The 24256-nt window shown below is 33.7% G+C and overlaps 1 protein-coding gene across 1 annotated transcript in view; it reads left to right on the plus strand.

Moving 5' to 3' along the window:
* Nucleotides 1-11608: 11608 nt before the first annotated feature.
* Nucleotides 11609-24256, plus strand: part of LOC145246600 (carotenoid-cleaving dioxygenase, mitochondrial-like) — a 53789-nt gene continuing 41141 nt past the window's right edge. Inside the window, exon 1 of the mRNA XM_080108259.1 lies at nucleotides 11609-12117. Coding sequence (XP_079964385.1) covers nucleotides 12027-12117 — 91 coding nt within the window. The 5' untranslated portion in view covers nucleotides 11609-12026. The remainder of the gene's footprint in view (nucleotides 12118-24256) is intronic.

Genomic DNA, 24256 nt, shown 5'->3' on the forward strand with positions numbered 1-24256 from the left:
GTCCTCAATGGTCATGCATCTAAACAATATGATATAAATGTGGGAGTACCCCAGGGGTCTATCCTTGGACCTTTATTGTCCTTGATATTCATAAATGACCTCCCTGATAAAATTGTTTCGGAGATGGGAATATTTGTCAATGACACCACCATCTATAACAGGCATGAGGGGAAAACAAATGAACACATATCTAAGGAAATGGCAGAATCATTAGAGGATGACTTCCAATCTGTAGTGGAATGGGGGACAAAAATGGATGGTCACATTCAATGCTGCCAAGACTAAGCTTATTTCTTTCAATAACTACAAGAAACCTTTTCTACCATCAATAGAAATGGCTAAGAATACACTGCCTGAAAGTACTTCCTTTAAACTCCTCGGCCTAATGTTTACAGGGAATATGAACTGGAATATATACATTGAGAGCATTGCCAAGGCTGCTGCAAAAAAGAAGGGCTCTCTCTACCGTGCCAGAAAATTACTTAAGCCTGAAAGTATCCTGAACCTCTATAAAGCCACCATTCGCCCATGTATGGAGTATTGCTGTCACATTTGGGCTGGTGCATCTGCTGCTTGTCTCTCACTCCTGGACAGGGTTCAAAAGAGAGTCGCCAACCTGATCGGTCTTGAACTGTCATCTAAGCTTCAGCCTCTGTCCCATCAACGAAATGTTGCATCCCTCTGCCTGATCTACAAATACTTTAATGGTGGCTGCTCTGACGAACTGCAAACACTTATACCTCCTCGACGTGACTACCCCCGACGGACCCAACAAGCAGCTAAGTCCCACCCCTTTACAGTAGAGATCCCTAGGTGTAAGAAAGCCTTTTACTCCAATAGTTTCTTCCGCAGAAATGCAAGTCTTTGGAACTTCCTTCCGGGATACTGCTTTCCCAACTGTACTGATATGGAGAAGTTCAAGTGTAATGTGAACAAACATCTTTCTACTCATCTTCCTTCATAATGCCCCCACAAATTGTCCCCAATAGTAGCCCCCTACTTCAAAGTGGCACTTGCCTTGTTTGGGGTCAAGATTGAATAAAAATAAAAATTTAAATAAGTTTTAACACTTTTTAAGCAGCTGGATTGATGATGTCAAGTCGAGTAGATATGCAGTGTGTGCTACTGAAACCTTTTCTCAACTTTTAACTTCAAACTAGTGTGATACTATGGACGCCCCCCCCCCCAAATGTTGGGAAATAAAAGAAAATATTAGTAGTTTTTTATTTATAATTATTGGACCTATTTAATTTATTTAATCCCCTCTTATGGCTAAATATGTTATATTAAAAAGATAATAAATATTAATTTTATTCTGTTATTATTATTATTATTATTATTATTATTATTATTATTATTATTATTATAATTATTATTATTATTATTATTATTATTATTATCACTATTATGTTTATTGTTATTAATAATAATTTTAATATTGTTTTATCATTATTTTCTTCTTTTATTCATATATTTATCTAATAAAAACGCGAAAACTTTAAACCTATATCATTTAGCATAAAGGGCCTAATTAATGGTAGACGTATGTTTGAATTGCGTTGATTTTACTTGTGGACGTATGTAAGAGGATAAATATGCTAGCCGAATACATTCACTGCCTTTTTTGACACGTTCATTTCTGACGCTTGGATTGTATCTTCTGTTTGTATTTGTAATAATATGTTTCATTACTGAATTGTATAATTGTTCATAAATTGGTTGACACGCAGGTTTTTTTCTTTTTCTTTTTCTTTTTCTATACACTGTCAAATTCTTACTTTCTCTCTTTCCCTATTTAACTAGATCTCATTATTCTTTCCTTTTCCTTCTAGTTCTTATTCTCTTTATTATAACCATTTATTTCTTTTTTCTTTTCTTCTCCATATCATATATATATATGTATATGTATGTGTATATATATGTATATGTATATATATATATATATATATATATATGTATATATATATATGTATGTATGTATGTGTGTATATATGTATATATATATATTTTTTTTTCTCTCTTCTTTTTCTCTCTATTTTGTTTTCTCTATATTTTCTTTCTCTATTTCTGTCTCTATTCCTTTTTTCTCTTCTCAATCACTCTCTCCCCATTGTAATTTTTTAACTTTATTTAAATTGCCTCTCCCTTTTTACTTTTTTATTTAATTAAAGTCCTGTGTTTTAAGTTTTTTTAACTCCAACTTCTAAAGAGTTCCTACCTAAAATAAAAATCCATTATTCATTGAACTTTTGAATAGTCAAGTGGCTGCCTGATGATATCTGTTGTTTGATTGAAACAAGTGGCTATTTGTAGCAGCGGGATGTGAGCATGTTTATATAACAATAAACAAGTATTGTCAGCTCTTTTTATTGAGCACTATTTAACAACCTCGTTGAATTCATTAGTCCATTACTTTTGAATATAGAAAAAACCCCGAGTATATATATATATATATATATATATATATATATATATATATATATATATATATATAACTTGAGTTCCTTCAGCTATAATCAAAATCGAAACCAAAACTTATGAAGAATTCTTGGTAAAATTATTTATTACAAGAAATGGAAGGTCATAACAATTAAACGACAGTCACTCGGAAGAAAAAAAATGTAAGTGTGACCCACAAAATAACACACACGCTATCGTGTTAATATATAGATACCTAGACAAAATTTTAATCTGTGAAGGTCATTCCACAAGTAAAGCCTCATATTTGTTTTTTTTTAACTCAAAAAGATGAAGAACTACGAAAACGGACACAATACCATTAAAATATGGGACCGTTTATACTCCAGAATTTATTTTTCTACATAGTCACCATCATTCTTATGCACTTTTGTCAGGAATTTAATGTTGCATTTCCACTTCTGACACACGTCCATGCTAGGGATTGTTTTCTTAGTCTCACACTGTCAATATCTGCAACAGAGAGATGCTGTAACTTGGTTGTTAATCTTCTTAAACGGTGTTGTTACATTTTAACACTTAGATCCTCAAATATCTGAGACAGTCGCAAAGGAACAAAAACAGGAAAGAAATTCGACTACACTTTTTCAATTGAAATAGAAGATTTGTCGCATGCTGTGCATCTTAGTGCATATACTACATTTCTGGAGGTGCAATTTAGATCTTTTTTATTCTGAATGTTTGTGTTGGGTTTTTGAATGCGTATGTGTTTCCTTCTATTATTATGTCACAAACTCCACATCACTGTTTATTGCATTATGTAACCCCTTTTGTAGTGTGTTGATCGAGTTTAGAGGAGGTTAGGATGTGTTTTAAGTTTTTGGGTTGGTGTTTGCTTTTTATCATTTTTTTTTTTTTTTTAGTATTTTGTTTAGTTTATCGTTCTAACTGAGAAGAATAAGATTTTTTTGTTATCTGTGTGAATAGTTCTGGGTTGTTTGTGTTGTAGAGACTATGCTAAAATTTGTTCGTTTTGGGGGTTTCTTAGTTGGTCTACTGGCAGAAAAATTCCAGAAGACCAACTAAGAAACACACACACACACACACACACACACACACACACACACACACACGTGCGCACGCACACCCTCCCCTACTCACTCATTTGACCAAGTATGTGTGTGTGTGTGTGTGTGTGTGTGTGTGTGTGTGTGTGTGTGTGTGTGTGTGTGTGTGTGTGTGTGTGTGTTTCTTAGCTGGTCTACTGGAATTTTTTTCTGCCAGTAGACCAACTAAGAAACCCCCAAAACACAACAAAGAACAAATTTTAGCATACGTCTCTACACAAGAACTTTCAAAAAGGTTAAATGTTCTTGGGTTTTCTTCCCCAAAACGTTAAATGAAAAAACTGCTCATTTTTTATAATTAATTTTTCTTTTTCTGTGAAAAGGAGATTATTCTCTTTTTAAACCACTTCAGGGTTTGATTTTCTCTTCTTAATGATAAACTTTTCTTCTTGAAAGAGGAATTCTTACCTTTCCTTCAATAGGAAAGTTTCAAATTAACTACCAAGAACTTTTTCTTCAGGCTGGCCGGTTTGTATTCTTACAAATAGAGAACAGAAAAAAGACTTGTATGACTTACAATCAGCACTCAACTTTTTTCCTTCCCTTGGCCGACTGCTACAGTAGCCCCAGAGTAAGCCAAATCGGTGATGAGAATGATGACGATGATGATGATGAGGACAGCCAAGCCCCATGTCAGACAAGAAAGGATGATCTCCTCACCACCCTGATTCTGCTTAATCCTATGTTAGTCACCTGAATGTTCCAAACATGGTTACTCCCATGGGGTGTTTATATGCTCCAATACAAAAATGTTTATAGTGTTATTATTTTGTAAAACATACTTATCCTGCTGGTTCTAAATATATCTACAGTTTCTGTTGAACAGTTTGAATCTGCTGAAATTTTGTGGTCGTTAACAAACATTTCTTTTCTTCTTCTTCACACCTTTCTTTGAGAGTTTCCCTTTCGTTCTCTCTGCCCAAAGTCTTTCTTGTTCTTCAACTTCTTCTATTCTTTAAAAAGGATTCCTCACAATCTTCTAGAGCTTTCTTTTGGAATAAAATGGCCTTTAAAAAGGTATTTTAACAAATGAATTCACCTTCTGTATAACCTTCTTGCTATTTAATTGAAGGTCTGCTTTTGAAGGATAGTTTCTCTGACTCTATTTTAATTCCCCCTTTGGATAAGGCTTGTTGCCTTTTAATTAAAGGAGACTGATGTATTGAAATTTCAACGGAGCACACAACGTCACGTCTGATCGGCAAAGCTATCATTCTAGGGGCTGAAGAAATTGTGGTAGCAGGAATTGGAAGAAGGGTATGAGGAAAGGGAAGAAGTGGGCATGCACAGGTCTCTTGTGTACATTATCGTCAAAGCCCCCACATTCTTTCACAAGAAAATATACAAAGTCCGGATAGCTAATCCTGACAGTGGCAACATGTTGACCTCAGTCCACCTCTGCTCAGCTTCATAGTGAAGGGAATAAAAGTTCTCCAAAATCACTTGTAGCTTGTTGATATTAATATAAAATAATAAAATTGCTATGAAATATTAAAGGAAGAGAATCGAGTAATGAGCGGACAGACAAAAGGAAGACAAGAATAGTTTAAGTAAACTTTATTCTGTTAACAAATCTACATCCATATTTACAACCATCAGCATCCGTTAACTAATATGATGACTTTCAAAATGTAAAATCAAAGGGGCGCAACTGCACGCCGAACAACAAGAGGAAGTGACCAGAGAGTTCCACTGATTTACTACATTCTCTGCCACTCAGGAAAGTCTAGGTCTATTAGCTTTCAAGAGACCAGGTTGCTATAGGTGCGTCTGCTCAAATTGAAAATAGAGAAAGAAGAAGAAAGTGTTCAAAGTTGGTAATTTTCTATTAGGTGCTGAGTTTTCATCGAAATGTAGAGGAGCATTCTGCAAAGCAAGTGGAGGGTCTGACCAGACAGCAACATCTGTAGAATCTAGTTCCAGATGTAGCTGTGGGCAGTCTGCTTCTTCACCTAGGGGTGCAATATGGAAAAGAGACACAGTCGTTTCTCTTCCATTATTCAGCCATGTGTGAGCATAGTTTGGATTCACATCAAGAATCTCAACTGTTTCCACTAAAGGCTTATATTTGCTACCATGTACATGTCGCTTCAGGAGTGCAGATTTAGATTTAGTTAACCATGTTCGTATGGATTCTCCTGAGGAGGATTCTCTTTGAAAGTTAAACATGCATTCATGAGGGGTACAGTTGGAGGCAGTGGAAAGCAATGAGATTATACAATGGAGTTTTACATTGCGTGAGCCTTTTCTAGTCTCACACAAAAACACAAGTTCACATCTCAAGCTATATTACTTGTCATATACATACGCACACACAAACATATGCACACATGTACACACAAGTAGATATATTAACGTGTATTCACGTGTATATCATATCATATTCACGTGTATACACACACACGCTAATGCACACACATGTACTTCACATATACGTGTAGGGGAAGTCGGGGTAAGTTGAGCCAATTTTCCATTTTGGCTCTTCAGAACCCAAACGACTAATTATTTTGCAAAGATGAGTGTATTATTATAAAATTCTTTTATTTGGGAACATTTTGAAACAAGTTGCAGTTTTCTGCTAGTACACCTAAACCGACCATGTGCTTTACAAAAATGCATATCAAATGGCTCAACTTGCCCCGACCATGGGGCAAGTTGATCCAACCTCTGGGGTAAGTTGTGCCACACAGGAGTAAGTTGTGCCACGCAAAAATGTGTTGCAAATAAAGAAAGAACAAGCCCAAAATTGTTGCTGTGGTTATAAAACAAATTATAATAATGAAGTAGAAATGTTAATTACAGCGAATGAACCAGCACAAAATTTGAAACATATCTGAAAGTAAGTTAATGAAGTTGCCACTGTGACAAGTCACAGCTGAAAACGAGCTGGCTAGAACAACGGACAGAACTGCCAACACTGTTTGGCCGTGGCAGCTTGTAAACAACATAAGATCATCTTCTTGCTGTTTTTGTGATCGGACATCATCACTGTGCACGGGCAAGACTGCTCCAGGAACCTCACCTGATGGTCCTGCATCTTCCACAGTAGAATTTTCCTCAAGGCTTTCTGCAGCCACATTTTGCTCACGGTCAGTTGGAAGAGAAGGGGAAAAGTCAATTTCACTGAAGATGTCCCGGTTAAATGGATGAATGCCCGAGGCTTGGAATCCACGAGCAATGGTAAATGGTGTCATGGCAATCATCTGGGCTTGGTTCACTTGAGCTGGGATTTCATATATTGTTACTGTTTTCCCTGGATTGGATTGTAGCCACCCATCCATGGCTCTGTTGTACGCTGTTTTGAAGGGTGCATACACTGACCGGTCGAGCGGCTGGAGACGATGGGAAGTGTGTGGTGGAATGGTCAGTGAGATCTTGCTGTGTTCACAACATTCAAAGAAATGTGTGTGTCATGGTTGTCGAGGATTAAGAGGATTTTCTTTCCTGGTGAGCATCTGGTGTGCTTGATGATGTGATTTAAATATTCCACAAACACCTCTTCATTCATCCAGCCACTTCGTGTTGCCCTCCCTATGCACTGTGTTGGTCCCCCTCTGATGAAGTGATCTCTGTAGTGGACTCTGGAAAAGATGAACAGAGGAGGCATGACTGATCCAATTGCACTCACAGTGTACACCACCGTTATCAATTCCCCGCGTTCAGCGGAGGTGATTGAACCAACTTGTTTCTTTCCTTTTTCTGTGACAACGGCTCCAGGGTTTTTAACGGTGGTGCACCCAGTCTCATCAGTGTTGTAAATGTCACTTGGTGAGAACTTGTACTTGTCCATTATCTGACTCAAGTTGTTGACAAATTTATCAACAACTGGGCGGTTGAAGGCTGTGGCACGCCTAAAAGATGTTGCTTCTGTCACTCTAATTGCCAGGTTCCGGCGCTTCTTGAAGCCTAACCATCAATCATGTCCTGCTTTTTTCTCACGATCCCAACTTGGTGGCAGATTGAGACAGTTTTTTTTAGCAAACTCATATGCCAGTGGGCGACATCTTCTCAATGACAAACCATGAAACATGTCTGACAATTGTTTCACGTGGTCAGCCAAATCCATTTCCATTTCAGGACTAAAAACCAATTGCCATAAGGAAACAGGTGTGTAAGCAGTCCTTGCTGGTTGACTGTCTTGTTTGTCCATGTACCGCTTCAGTGTCATTCGATCAATGTTAAAGTCCTTTGCAGCACTCCTCACACTCTGACCTCCAGTAACAACGGCAGCAGCCTGTTCCATAACGTATGTAGGAGTTTGTCCACGATTTGTCTTTCGCACGTAGTGGCGCATGTCTGGTGGATTTTTTTTCTGTGAAACACACAAAAAAGAAAAATGAAGTTAACACAATAAATCCGATAATGATGTAGAATATTACTAGAGTGAACTAGTTGATTCAGTGGAGTTCCTGGCATAAGTCTGGAACATTGAACAATGAATGCCAGAACAGCTGGCATTTGCAGAGAGGCACCTGCCTCTCCTAGCATGTTTAGCCAATCAAGCGCCTCCAAATGGAATAACCCACCATGCCTGACTATTTGTAGGCTAGTCCATAATGGTGGAGAGGGGAGGTAAGTGCATTCTTGATTCTACAATGATTATAATAATAATGTTAAAAATAATAATGATAATAGTAATAATAAAAATAATTATTATTATTAGAATAACAAAGCGCCTGTACAGCATGCAAATTCCTATCCAAGCACGGCTTACACATCTTAAACATTTAGGTAACCCATAGATCTAATTCTTATACAAGTAGAGCATGTAACTTATACAACATGCATTTTGAATTCACTCTATAACAGTTCTACTGATGTGGTTGCACATTCATCTGTTTCTTGAAAACGTGTAAAAGGACATATGGGGCAAGTTGAGCCAGTGGCACAACTTACCCCATTAGCATTGGCTCAACTTACCCCAGTCTGACCTCATTGAATTGTCTGTTCAAATGCATGCATCTCATGTGTGGTGAATGTAAAAATCTTTTACAGGTATGAAGGCAAGTAATTGAACAAACAACTACCACATATTATATCTAATCAAACTATTACTACACATAAGAAACATGCACTCACCTCTGTAACGCTTTATTTTACTTTTTTGGCACGAAATCTGATTTTCTTTCACTGCATCAACCTCCGATATTGGTTCAGCAAAACAAAATGGTGGAGGTTAAAGTCACGTGATCAGTTGTTTATAGATTGCATACAAACTTGGATTGGCTTAGTCGATTGTGGTTAAAAGGGGGTGGCTCAACTTACCCCTATGCTCAACTTACCCCGACTTCCCCTACACGTACGCACACAGGGGCAACGTCACTTCCCCCTTTCAAAGGAAATCCACACATGCGCAAAAGACCACTGGAAACAACTATAAAAGCAAGAGACAAGCTGTTTCCAGCCCTTTTTCAGACCAGCTTCCGAGCTGGGCGGTCTACGGACCGACAGTGTGCCTTTTCGGCATGTGCGCACACGCGCATGCTTCACACCACTTGCTACTATGTGGGACAAAAAGCTAATAGACCGTACGTACACTTTATACGCTTTCTCTCTCCATGAACTGGATTGACATTCTCACTCTTTCTCTCTATATATATACAACTTGTCCCAGAGAACACCACTGCGTAGCTGACTTCTAACAGGGCGCACAGTTTAACTGATGTCAACCCTCTATTCTTTTCTTTGTCTACACGATGGACTGCCATTTCTCATTCCATTACATTACTCACTTCTCTTCCCACGCGCGAACAAACGATAGTGACCCGAACGTGAGATGAACACACATTTCCTTTTTCTTTCTACACCACCAGTCCCGCAGCAAACGATGGTTACACCCACGCTGACATGAGCACATGTTATATTTAAAACATTCATTCTTTTAACAGTAAATAAACGACACGTTTATCTTATCCATCCATTGAGTTTTTGTTTCCTTCAATTCCATTCGTTTCATTATTTTCTTTTGTAACGGGATTAGGATTTATATATATCCTAGACCTCTACAACATCTGGAACATTAGGATTTATATATATCCTAGTCCTCTACAACATCTAGAACATTTTTTTTTTTCCTGGACAGTTACGTGCATCATAAAAAATTTTCTGTATTTTTTTTTAGGTTGAACTTTCGATTTGCACTGTTTATTTTAATGCAATTATTTTTTATTTTGGTGCTTGTGCGTATCAGTGATGTTTTAAACCAACTCATTTCAGGTGAAAACATTATTACACATTTACATGTCATGTTGAAATTAGTATAAATTATACATATTACATGGTGCCTTCAATAAGTTTCCAGACTTTTATTTCGTATGGACACTTTTATTAATAATACACACATGAAACTCTACTCCTCTTCAAAGTAATCTCCTCTAGCTGCAATGCACTGGTTGTACCATTCCAACAATTTCTGGAAGGCCCCATCGAAGTCCTCTTGTGTGAGCATGTCAATAACCCTCGTTGCAGCCTCTTTCATCTCCTTAATTGTCTCATAATGACAACCTCTAAGGTTTTCCTTGAACTTAGGGATAACAAAAAGTCACAGGGAGCAAATTCTTCTAAAGGGTCCTCACGTCCAGATTGCATTTTTTTAAATTCACCAGTTGTGACAATCAGGCTTTAGTAGGGTGTATTCAATTTCTGCTGAAGCTGTTAATTTTAAACTGAAATCATAAAAATTGGTCAATCATCTCATAAGATGTATAGCAATAACATATGACAATTTTAAATGCCTGTACAAAAAAGTCTGGAAACTTATTGGAAAGTGATAGTGAGGGTCTTGATGCCCATCTTGGTTAAATAGTCTGTGACAAGAATAGAGCACTCTTGGAACAAACGTTGTGCAAGTCTTCCGCATCCAATTCCTCGTGAATAATTGTCTACAGTTCTCACACTGACATCAAACTGTGCACTTATTGTCTCTATAGACACACGACAGTCCTCGTCCATGAAATTCTTTATTTGGTCAATCAACTCTAGTGTTCTAATTGTTTTACTTCTCCCACACCTCTCATCATCCCTCACAGATTTCTTGCCTTCCTTGAATCTCTTATGCCACTCAAAAACTGATGCTCGATTCATGCAAGATGGTCTAAAAACAGTTTAAAGCATTCCATATGTTTCTGTTGCATTTTTTCCAAGTTTAAAACAGAATTTATTGCATATCGTTCTTCTAAAGTGTCCTCACGTCTAGATTGCATTTTTTTTTTAATTCATCAGCTGTGACAATCAGGCTTTAGTAGGGTGTATTCCAATTTTTGCTGTAGCTGTTCATTTTAACCTGAAATCATAAAAGTTGATCAGTCATCTCATAAGATGTATAGCAATAACATACGACAATTATAAATGCTTGCACAAAAAAAAAAAGCCTGGAAACTTATTGGAAAGTGATCCAGTAGAAGAATCACAAAAAATATTTTTTTTTTTGTGAATTGATGCCCCGCCTCACCACCACCTGTGTGTGATTCGGTCACCTGCTGGTCAATCAGCAAGCAGAGCGCATTAATTCATCTGTCCCCTAAGGAACTTTTTTAGCCCCTTTGGAAATGATGGTCAGCCAGCAGTGAGAGCCCGGCAAGCACCAAAGACAGACTCACTCCCTTCTCCTCTCGCCCCTTTCCACTAGACATTCTAGCATCGACGATTTTTACTGAAGGTAACTGCTGGCCAACCTCAGACTCCACAAAAGAACACCCTGTTATTTCATTTTTTTTTTTTTTACCTCAGGCACAGTCCAACATTCAACTTTCTGCCGTTCAAATAAACCTTTTTATTTTGTTTTATTTAAAAAAAAAAAAAAAATTGTCGTCATCGTTGTTGTTGTTGTTGTTGGTGTTGTTGGTGGTGGTGTTGGTGGTGATTTTGCGTTACGTGTTCAACAAATATCAATTATTTTATTAAGGGTGTTAACAAGCAATCCCCTAAAAAGATGTGCTAGATGTATTTTTTTTTAACAAAACGCATCCACAATTACGTTCTGACATTTTGTATTTCGAAATGGCTGACCATTAATTTAAGTCAAGGGAGATAATTCAGTTTGTCATACTGAATGAATAGGTCGCACATTAAAACATACTCCATAATGCGATAAATTCTATTTCTACTTCTAATTATTCTTCTACTGGATTATCTTTGGAAAGTATATTACTTTTTCACCATATAACGTAATTGCATAATAATGTTTTCACCTGAGATGCGTTGGTTTAAAACATCACTAATCTACACAGGAACGTTTATTTTCATCGTTTACTAAATACCCAGGCAACGGAGGGTAATCCCTGTTAGATGTTATATAATGTGTACGAAATGACGTCACGTTGCGATAAAAAAAAAACATTGTTCAGATATCAGCAAGATAGTGGATGGGCGGTTTCTGAAAAGTTTAATTACTGACATTTCCGGGGTTGTAGTTGCTTTGCTTTAAGTTTGGTTTTCTTTTTTCGGAAAATAGACAACTGAATTGCAAGGAAAGAAACGTCTATGAAGATGAGTGGACAACGATTTGACGTAATCGCTCGGTCGATGTTACCCGAGGAAGAAACAGCCGAACCCCTTGAGACGAAAACAACAGGTTTGCCCTTTCTTTTTTTCTTTTTTTTTTAATCTTTTTTTTTTTTTCCTTAAAGAACAGAATCAAATAAAAACGGTTAGACCCAAATAAAGTCAAAGAATTAAATTAAATCGAAGGCATTATTGTAAATTAATACCCTTCGCTATTAATGAAATTACTTTTTTAGGCGATTACGTGGGAAACTACAAATACTATAAAAAAAAAAAAAAAAAAACAAACGAACAAACAAAAATTATTTTTCGATGATAACCTCATTAAAAGTATAGCACCCTTTCTGGGTCATTCTAGCGTTTTAGGACAGTTAACTTTTATGGCTCGGGGAGATAAATAGTATGTTTTTTGTGGTGACGTGGCAGCTTTTTATAGGCGATTACGTATGAAACTGGAAAGAATAAAAGAAAAAATATATATCCAGTACGTTTATTTTATTTTAATTTTTTTTTTTTTTTTTTTTTTTTAGCGTAGGGGCAACGTTTTATGCGATTATGTTAGAAAATGGAAAAGAAAAATAGGCACTTGTGCAGTTGTGTGTTGGGATAACATTTTTTGTTTTTTTCAGTTGGGATATATGGAGAGTGCATAGGAGGGGCAGACAAATGCATTTTCAAGACCGAATTGAAAATCGAAAAAAAAATTTTTTTCGTAACAAAAACAGAATTCTGAAATTTTTAATGTGTGTTATTTTTTAATTTTATTTATATATATATATATTTTTATAAAGTTTATATTTTTAATAAATATAAGAAATATATAATATTATAATAGCACGTTTTATGTTATACAAAATAGACAGTCTTTCATTTTTTATAAAACATGTACATAAAGTAACATATTTCTGAATTATAAAATATTTTATATTTATTTAAAAGAAAACTTTCTAAAAAAATTTTTTTTTTAAAACACGCATTCAAAAATTTTAGAATTTTGTTTTTGTTACGAAAAAATATCTTTTCGGTTTGCATTTGTCTTCCCCTGCTCTGCACTTTCCCTATGTTCCAATTGAAAACCAAAAAGTTGTACCGGCGCACACTACACAAGTGCCAAAAAGCAAGCAAGCAAAATATTATTTTGAAATGGTACACCTATTAAAAGATACCCCCATTTCTAGCATTATACAGCAGTTAAGTTTGAGTCAGGTCACGACGGCGGTCGTGGTCGGTTACTCTTCTGGTTTGTCAACTAAAATTTAAAAATAGATAAATAACGTTAAATAAATAAAAATGTATTACAACATTAATTTTCTTAATTAGAGCATTAAAACTGCGTATAAACATGCCAAGAAAAACTTGTTTGTGCATTAAACGTTGAAAACTAAATAAAAGTTAATATCCCCCCCCCCGCCACACACTATTGGGTCGATAATTTATTTGAAGTTTCTTAAAACAAAAACAATATTACAACATTAACATCATGCTGTTTTAAATAAGACGACATAAAAAGAAAAAGTTATTTTTAGAAGAACGTAGACAAGGACAAAAAGTAATCGAGTTGACCTTCACTTTCGCGCATGCATATGACATTCTGTAAATAAACATAAAAAAACAAGATTTATTTTTTTTTATGTAGGGTGCTTTTGGATTTGTATTACTGTACACATAGATTCGAAAAAGTTGTCAAAAAAACAAACAAACAAATATATAACAAATAAATGTTATCAAAGGCAAGATAATTTACTTTTCTACCTAACTGGATATTTTTTTGTGTGTTTTTATTTAATATGACATGTTTATTCAGCTCGAAAAACATACAGTGTTTACCGGTGTATTGGAAAATTTAAAATGGCGCCGGACTCTATTGAACACTGCAAGTTTGGGAAAATATACACATATATATATATATATATATATATATATATATATATATATATATATATATATATATATATATATATATGAGCAAACAGTTAATAAAATATGTTAAAAAACACTCTGAAATGAGTTAAAAACATATTTAATCTGAAAAGAAAACACTAGATAAATGGATAGTCCTTAATCCGCGGAGTTTCGAAGAAATACTTTCCTTCTCATCAGAGGGTAGGAATTAGCAAAATGCGGGATCGGATTTTGCATGCAGAAGTATTTGATGAAACAACAAGTAAGTCAAAGATCTTACTTGAAAACAAAAAAAGTGAAGCAGAGGGAATATAGTGAAGAAAAAGGTGATTACACATGAATGGATAGTCTGGTGGAAAATAAAAAATCCAGTGATGGTAAAATCCAAATGTAAAACTTCAAGAAAGTTAAAAGAATTTCCATTTGTACAAGTAAAATCCAAGGAAATCCCGTAATTGGAAGAAGATGGTCCATAATAATTCAAAGGCAGAAATCCATGGAATAATTCACAAAAATGTGTACAAGGAAAAAAGAAAAGATTCCAATAATATAAATAAAAGAAAAATAGGATATGCTTTTCACTCTACTTCCGAGACATAAATATAAATAAGAAAGATCAGGGAAGAGAAAGAAGAAAAAAAATGATGATAAAGTTAAATATAAAATATAAAATAAAGGGAAACAAAAGTCAACATAACCCAGACAGGAAATTTTAAAGGCGCGAAAAAAATATATAGGGCAAAATAATATAGGTCAACTGAAATGTACAGGTCATCACTTAAAAAAATGTCAGCAAGAGTTGTTAGACGAAACTAAATGGAAAATAAATAAATAGAAAATAAATAATAAATAAAGAATAAGTAAATAAATAAATAATAAAAAATAAAATATAAAATAAAATAAAAATAAAAAACTAAATAAAAGTTATTTAAGGGGAGAGGATGGCCGGTATCTGCAAATTCAAGAAAAAGCAAGAAAAGGCAAGAAAAAAAAAGTAAGTAAATGCATATAGTAAAATATAAGTAAATATACATACAAGATATGAAAGTGTGGGTAGATTGATATATCAGATAGATAGGAAAGTTTAAAGAATAAAGCAGAAAATGCAGATAAATAACCGGCCATGCAAAGAAGAGATAAAGAATTAAAATAAAGGATTATTAAATTATAAAGTATTAAGAAGTATGTAGAAAAACGATAAAGTTAAAGAAAAAATTTTTTATATCTATATAAAGGGTAAAAGTAATAACTATGTAATTTCAAAATTGCCATATTTAAATTTGGACTTATATTTAAAGAAAGAGATTAGTTCATTTTTAGAATTTATTATATTGTTACTTTAAGGGGAAGTAATTATAGTTATAGCTTCGGTTGTGCAGAGGCGACATGACTTAGAGCCTGGAGTATAAGACTTAACTTTTTTTATGATAGTCCATTTGATTGAGAAGGGGGTATTGTTAGAGTTAAGTTTTTTAATTAAAGTGGTTAGAGAAGTTCCTTGGTTATTATTAGAATTATCGTTGTTAAAAGAAGAAATGTGGTTTGATATTCTTTTCTTAATTAATGTTGAAGTAGCGCCGATATATGTATGTACTTTATTAAAAGCTCGAGGTCTGGTATTAATATTAATTTGCTAATTTATATTAGTTAAATAGTTTGAATTTTGTTCATAGTGTTCAACAAATGGTGGGACAATGACTGTATGAGAACTATTTTGGAGGGGATAATGAGTGTTGTTAGTGTTAGGATGGCTGTTAGGAGAAATATTATTATTCTCATTAATATTATTATTATTATTATTATTATTATTATTATTATTATTATTACTAGTTGTATGATTGTAGATGGAAGGGCTGCTCGAGTGGTGTATTGGATTAGTAACTATATCAGATGGAGGATGGGAAGAAGAATAACTTGAAGACGAAATATTAGTGTCTGTTATGGGAGGATTGCGTGGGAGCTCAGTAATAGTGCAAGAATATATAACATCTTTATGGATGCAATCATTATTGAGTGGGCAAAGATGTTTGTTATTACAATTGCAGTTAGTTTTTGGTTTAATTGGGAAAGGGATTTTTTGGGCTGATTTAATTTTTTTTTGTTATTAGATGTTAAGATTCTTTGTGCTATATTAGGCATTGTTGAATAAGAAATCCTGATTGGATTTTTATTGAAAATAGAACTATATCTGTGTGGGTATTTGAAAGAGTTTTGTACAATGTTGAAGAATTCCTTATGTATATTAATTTTGACATTTAGGCTAAATGGAGGATTAAATCAAATATTTTTCTTACTCCTGATGCGACTAGGTGGGTTAGAGGCATTGCGATTAGTATATTTTTATTTTATTTTATTTTATATTTTATTTTTTATTTATTTATTTATTTATTTATTTATTTATTCTTTATTTATTCTTTATTTTCTATTTATTTATTTTCCATTTAGTTTCGTCTAACAACTCTTGCTGAAATTTTTTTAAGTGATGACCTGTACATTTCAGTTGATAAATAAATAAAATAAAATAAATAAAAAATAAAATATAAAATAAAATGTTGAACTGAAATGTACAGGTCATCACTTAAAAAAATGTCAGCAAGAGTTGTTAGATGAAACTAAATGGAAAATAAATAAATAGATTTTATTAACTGTTTGCTCATATTATAAGCTCTATTTCCTATTTGGTTTTATCGAGCTTTTACATCTGGCTGAGATAATTTTATAAATATTAATTCTTTAATATTTATAATATACTTTAATTTTACCATCTTGGATCATTTTGGTAAATTTAATTGTAATTTTTATTTTATATATATATATATATATATATATATATATATATATATATACAAACTACTGTTAAAAACCCTCAGAATATACGTCAGCCTATGTCACGGTAACATATATTGAGCGAGTTTCTAACAGTATTTTGTATAGTTTTTTCCCGGCGTTTTTTTTTTTTTTGGCGTGTTCTAAAAATCCAAACATGGCCACCTTGAGCGCGCTGTTATAAAAACGTGTTTTTCCGCTGTAAAAAAATAAAAAAATAAAATAAAAACTACTCGATCAAATTAAGTGAAATTGTTTTTTCGGAGAACTTCAGTCCAAAACGGATGCGTACAATATAACTTTTTTCCGATATTTTCACTTTTTAATGTCTTGATTAAACTGTACAAGTATCAATTATTTAAACAAAACTGGTAATTGAGCATAACACGGTAGCTTAACTTTCAAACATATCGCTAGAAGGCGCTCGCATCGATCTCATTAAAATTTGATTTTCCTCTGTAAAAAAAAAACAAAAAAAACTACTTGATGAAATGGTACTTGTAATGAAGACATTAAAAAAATGAAAATATTGAAAAAAATATTGAAAATATTGAAAAATATATTGAAAATATTGAAAAAAGAAATATTGAAAATATTGAAGCTATATTGTACTTGTTATGGAATAAAAGTTTTATACAAAAAAAAACTTAATTTGATCAAGTAGAGATTTTTTTTCTTACAGAGGAAAATTAAACTTTAATAAGATTGTTCGTGTCGTGGCCATCTTGCTTTTCATGGATATGGAGTGGGACGCCAGGGGAGATAACTCTAATCACTGTTTAAAGTTTGTCAAAATTTGATGAGATTATTTTGAAACATGAGCAGAAAAAAATACCTAGATAAATATTTTATTTTTTTTTTCACTTATTTTACAGTTTCTATGTCTTTTTTTTTTTAATTCCTTTTTCATTTTGTCCTTGTTAATCATTTTTTCGTTTAAAGACCCCCCCCCCCCCATCTCGTCCCCGGATATGATCGATCTCATTAAAATTTGACTTTTTTTTTTTTTCGGAGAACTTCATTCCATAACGAGTATGTATACTATAACTTAAAAAAAATTTTTTTTAACTATTTTCATTTTTTGATGTCTTGATTAAATTAAACAAGTACGAGAATAATTATTTATTTAGTTGGTAATGTCGCTAAATAAGGTTTGTGGGTGATATGAAAAAAATAAGGCATTCAAAATGTTTACACTCGAGTCATTTCGAGTAAAAATTTAATTTATTTTAACCATATAAACTAGAGACATTGTGGTGTTTCTTATTTTATTTTTCTAAGACACATACACACATTAAAATTTATAAATTCATTTGCGTGGGAATTGCAGCATTCACCTACACCAAACCTCTTGGGTCAAAAAGCAGGACACTTGAGAAATGGCCAACATAGTTGAAAGCACTTTTTTTCCAGCAAAAATATAAATTTTTGACCAATTAGGGCTCGATTTAAAAAAAAATTTTGTAAGCCTCTGGGAGCCTCTAAAGAAATATAAAAGGCAAGAAGAACTTCTCTCGTACAAACATCAGCAGAAAGACAAATCGCAAGTCGAACACTCGCCGAGTGAATTCAGTAGCTGAAATGACAGCTTTTCTCACACATCAAAGAACATTGTTTGACTTTCTCTTTCTCTCACTTTGCCACAACACGTAATTGGACTCTTTCTCTCAAGCTCTCAAGTCTTCACCTCCTTCCTCCCTTTCTTCTTTCATACAGACTGCCACCTTTGTGCATACTAAAAAGTAATTTCTTTTCCTTTAATGAAAATAAACAAAAGGTTATTTTACATTATTTGGTAGTGTATTTCTTTTTAGTTATTTGTTTTAGGGGACTTATGCGACTCCTCAACAAAATGCACAATTAAAATGTGTAAACACTCGCAATTTTGTAAGCATGAAGCAGCCTTGACCTTGCGATCAAAAACCAAGATCGAGTGAAACGGAATGAAATGCAAGAAAAAAATGACAAATTATTTAAACAAATTTTTAAACAATTTTTATTTGAAATCATTTGGTATTTTTTTACGACCTAATCTAGTGTAGTATAAACACCCCCAGCATCCCCATGTTAAGAACGCCTTTCAAGGTTGGGAGTGTTTATTTCGAAAGCCGTTCTTAACATGGGGATGTTAGGGGTGTTTATACTACGCTGGGATAGGTGTTTAAAAAAATACCAATTATTTTTTTATATATTGTTGCAGAGGGTTTAACAGCCAGTTATAAAAACCAGCTGACCGTACAACTCAAATAATAGACACAAAGGAAAAAAGAAAAACAGCATAACAAAAGAAAGAATGACACAAAGACTGAAGTCCATTCAAAGACGACAAATCGCCTTTTATTTATGAAAGGGAAAAAAAGCAAGAAGGGTAAGCTGCTGAGGGCTGCAAGTGGTGCTGGAAGGCTGTAGGAAGATGTGGCAGGTGCTGGAAGGGTGTAGGAAGGTGTGGCAGGCACTGAAAGGGTGCAGAAGGATGCAGCAGGCACTGGAAGGCTGCATGAGTTCCAGAATTATCCATAAGCTCTTCATCAGCTGAATGTCGGCTTATAATGTTAGAATCACTCCAGAAGAATTCAGCTGAAACAGTGTTGCAATTTTCGATGTGAGAAAAACACCCTCAGCATCTTCCTGGAAAAAGTAGTACATGAATATAGCGATTGGCTCGAGTCTTGAAAATGCCAAACTAACAAACAATTACCAATTTTCTTTATGTAGCATGCACTGTCAAACTATGTACATGACTGCGCAAGTCTCCAGCGCCTTCGCAAGGTTCTGAAAGTTTGCCAGCACCAACGTTTTTTTGTTTTTAATACCATGCGATCTACCCACAGTATCTCTGCGATCGACCAGTCAATCACGATTGACATAATGGGCAGTCCTGCACTAGACAATAATATAAACTTATAAATATATACACAACTAACACGCCCTTTATATATATATATATATATATATATATATGATCCCCGTTTTCTATTTACAAAATTTTAGTTAAGATTTTCTCTTTTCATCCTTATGTAGTTAAATTCTGTTTTAAAATTGAAGACTTTTGCGAAATCGGCTTATGCAAGTGCTAAGTCTATTTCTATTTAACAACTTTATTTAATGCCCCCTTTTTTTTCTCATCCTTATATAAATGAATTCTCTTTTGTCATTATAAACTTTTTAGAAGTCGGATTATGTACGAGGGGCGTACAATAAGTAATGCCCCTGACCCACTTCCAGTTGTCTGATCTAGCTGAAATTTTGCATGTGCAATGATTTATATCTATATAGGTTATGTGGCAAATTACAGCTCTGAACCAATTGTGGTTTCTGTTTTACAGGTGTTTGAACTGAGTCAGGTGTGAAATGGAGCCTGTTGAATGTCGAGCAGTGATCCGGTTTTTGTATTTGAAAGGACGCACACCACAGGAAACTTTTGATGAAATGAAAGAAACTTTTGGCGATAATGCCCCATCATATGTCCTTGTAAAATGCTGGCATCGTGAATTCAAACATGGCCGGAAGTCTGTGAAAACAGCTCCCAGACCTGGTCGCCCCCCCCCTTCTGCCATTGATGAGGCATCTGTCCCTCAAGTTGAGGCTGCCATTTTGGAAGATCGGCGCATTACTATTCGACAAATAGCCCAAGATGTCAAGATTAGTACAGGGTCTGTGGAAACTATCATTCATGACCATTTGCATATGCATATGGCGTCTGCCAGATGGATTCCCAGGTTGCTCACACCATTCCAAAAGCGAGAATGCGTCAAATGCTCGAGGATGAATTTGGAGATGTGCCAAGAAGATGAATCAAAGTTTTTCTAAAGACTGATTACACAGGATGAAACCTGGGTCCATCACTATGATCCAGAGACCAAAGCCCAGTCAATTCAGTGGAAGCACTTGGACTCACCAGCTCCAAAGAAGGCAAGAGTGCAGCCCTCCGCTGGCAAGATCATGCTCACAGTCTCCTGAGACCAGGACAGAGTAGTGATGGCAGATTTCCTGGCAAAGGGTACCACAATTACAAGAGCCTATTATGCTTCACTTTTGAGGAAATTAAGGGAAGCTATCAAAATCAAGAGGCGGGGCAAGATCAGCAAAGGTACCCTCCTCCTGCAAGACAATGCTCCGGTCCACAATTTGCATGTCGCCAGATCAGAAGCACAGGTGTGTGGTTATGAAATCCTTCCTCATCCTCCCTACTCTCCTGACCTTGCACCCTCTGACTTTCACCTCTTCCCAGCTATGAAGTAGTTTTTGAAAGGAAAGCGTTTCCCACATGATGCAGCCTTGATTTCTGAAGTCACGTTGTGGTTGGAGGACCAACCTGGGGTGTTCTACAAAAACGGTCTCCAGAGCTGCACCAAACGATGGAAGAAATGCATACCTCTGGGTGGTTCCTATGTAGAGAAAGACTAATAACTGTGCCAAGTTTCGTTGCTCTACTACTATGGGAAGTTGGTCAGGGGCATTACTTATTGCACGCCCCTCGTAGGTGCTAAGTTTGCGATATGTTAAAGTTAATTTTTTTTTTCCTTCCGGGAATTTAAACTGCATTGTTTATTTTTATTTTTGCATTTTTTTTATTCAAAGCTTCTTTAGACTAATATATATATATATATATATATATATATATATATTATTCAAGTAAATACAGTCATATCTTGCTATGATGCGCAGACCGTTTCAATCATAGTTGATCTTATCAGGCAAGAAGAATTAAGATACAAAAATTAAAAAAGTTCAAGACTATTTTCAAAATTTGAGGAGAGAAAATATGCTATGACTGGCGTGAAACAAAGTTAAAGTTCTTATGGGTTTAAATTAATTACAAAAATCAAATTTCCGTTAAAGAATCTGGGGGTGGGGGGTTAAAAGGATAGTTACAGGAAAAAGTTAGACAGAGTGATAAGAAGGGAGAGGTAATATAAAGATATAGACGGTGGTATGAATACACTAAGATGAAGAAAAGGAGAAGGGAGGGGTTGAAAACATTTGACATGTAACTAACGAAGATGTCAGACAACGATATTAACAATATTATAATTCAAGTCATTTCAAAGTGTTTCAACTATAGAAAAAAAAGTTTAACTAAATTGGGTCATATTGTCTATCAATAAGACACATTTTTCGTTCAATTATTTATTTATTTTTTTTTTTTAATTATATCTTTTGTTTTGAAATTAACGTTGACTTTTTTCTATTTGTATCGAATTGGATATTTATTTATTTAATTTATATCTTAATAAGTTAGAATATTTAAGCTCATCAAATAGTAGTTATTTAAGCTTTTATTTTGTTTCCACATATACACATATATATATGCATACAAACACACACGCGTATAGACATGCACACAAATGCACATGTGTACACATATACCCGCACAGACACATGCATATAGGCATATGTACATGTATAGATTGTACTTTAAATTTTAATTAATCCAGATAAGTATTAATGCATTTATTATTATTATTATTATTATTATTATTATTATTATTATATTTTTTCTATATTAGTTTTTTATTGTGATTCATAATTATTATTATTTACTTATTTCTTTTATTTTCTTTTATTAAAACTTATTAATTTTTTTTATTTAAGTTTTAATATATAAAGAGTGCATTTTAATCAAAATAATTTTCGAAGGATTTTCCAAATAATTTTAAAATTCACCTACGATCACCTTTAATTTCTACAGTTTGATAGTCTTTTCCAAAATTATATAGTGTATTTTTTAGGAACTTAATTTATCCTTATAAAAACGCCATTTCTTCTTAGTATTTTATATATCTTTGAAAGTGTGTAACTTAGATTATATTATTGGGACTCTTTGGTTGGATAATTTCCAATATATGTTAGGGAATAGGTACAGTGAAACTATTTAAGCCGATATATTAAGTATGAATGTATTATTGCAGAAAGTATATTAGAGAAATAATGATCAGAGCTGGGGTATAAACTTTATTGAGGTTGTTCTAGTAATATTAGCTAGCTGGTATAATTATGGAAAATTGGCATTTTAGGCTTATTTAGTTCTTAGTGGTAGATTTAAATAAATGGGATACTTAATTATATGAGTGTATTAGTGTTGCAATATTTTGGAGTGATAAGGGGGTATGATCCCACACAGTCGGACGATTCTATTTATAAACGATGCTGCTAAGAACTGACGAATCAAATTAATTCACGTTCTGCTACAAACCAATCAGAAACCAGAATTGCTTCATAAATATTAAACCTTTTCTGGAGCAATTTCACATGTTCTTTCCCGGGTTTCGACACGGTAAGAATATTTTGTTCTGTGGAACTGTCTACTACAAACAAGTCACCTACCAGGACTTGTGTGTAACAGCGAACCATCTGAAACTGTTCTGAAACTCAAGATGGCTTACACTTCTAGAATTAGGCATATTCATACATATGCAAATATACACACAGCGTACACATAGAAACATACGTAGAAATATTGACGCAATATCAATACTTAGACAATATTAGTCCTCATGTGAAAGAGCAGGGCACAAAATGTTTTAAATAATAATAATAATAGAATAACAATAACAAAGACTTTCGCTGGCGAGGACTACTATTGAGCATAACCAGTTATACAGTCCTTTTGAAATTTTCATCTCTATTTTTCTCGTTATCTACTGAATATTTTTAATGAAACCTATATGAAATATGTTCCTTATTAAATTGTAAAGATTTTCTATTCTGAAAGAAGTTTTAAAAAATTCAATCTAAAAAAGTTATTTTAAAGTTTTTGTTAAAAAATTCAAATTTTTTTCATTATTCAAACATGTATGACAAAGAGGGAGTTGCAAACATGAGTTGTGGTGTGAGGAGAAATACAAACTGAAACAGAGAGAATATCCAGACCTGTAATAATACAAAGAGGGGGTTGCAAAAATGAGTTGTGGTGTGAGGAGAAATACAAACTGAAATAGAGAGTAGGAGCGGTTTTATTAATACATGCAAAACCACATTTTTTTTTAAAATCCAAATTAATAAATTAAATAAAATATAATCTTAAAACGATACGATAAAAGTTAGAAAAGCATTTAATCCAAGACATGAAAATTGCTAAACAAAATGTTTTTACTATAAGCTTTAAAAATAAAGGTACAAGATTAAATTTGAAATTTATTTATCTTCAAAGTGTACTTTTATACATTTTACAAAGTAAGGTATAAAAATTTAATACCTTACTTTGTAAAATGTATAAAAGTGCACTTTGAAGATCAATAAATTTCAATTTGAATCATGTACCTTTATTTTTAAAGCCTATAGTAAAAACATTTTGTTTAACAATTTTCATGCCTTGGATGAAATGCTTTTAAACTTATATATATATATATATATATATATATATATATATATATATATATATATATATATATATATATATATATTGTATAAGTATTGATATTGTGTCAATATTTCTTTGTATGTTTCTATATGTATGCTGCATGTATATTTGCATATGT

Source organism: Euprymna scolopes, chromosome 24 (assembly GCF_053919585.1).
Source record: "Euprymna scolopes isolate OS-2025 chromosome 24, ASM5391958v1, whole genome shotgun sequence".
Lineage (NCBI taxonomy): Eukaryota > Metazoa > Mollusca > Cephalopoda > Sepiida > Sepiolidae > Euprymna > Euprymna scolopes.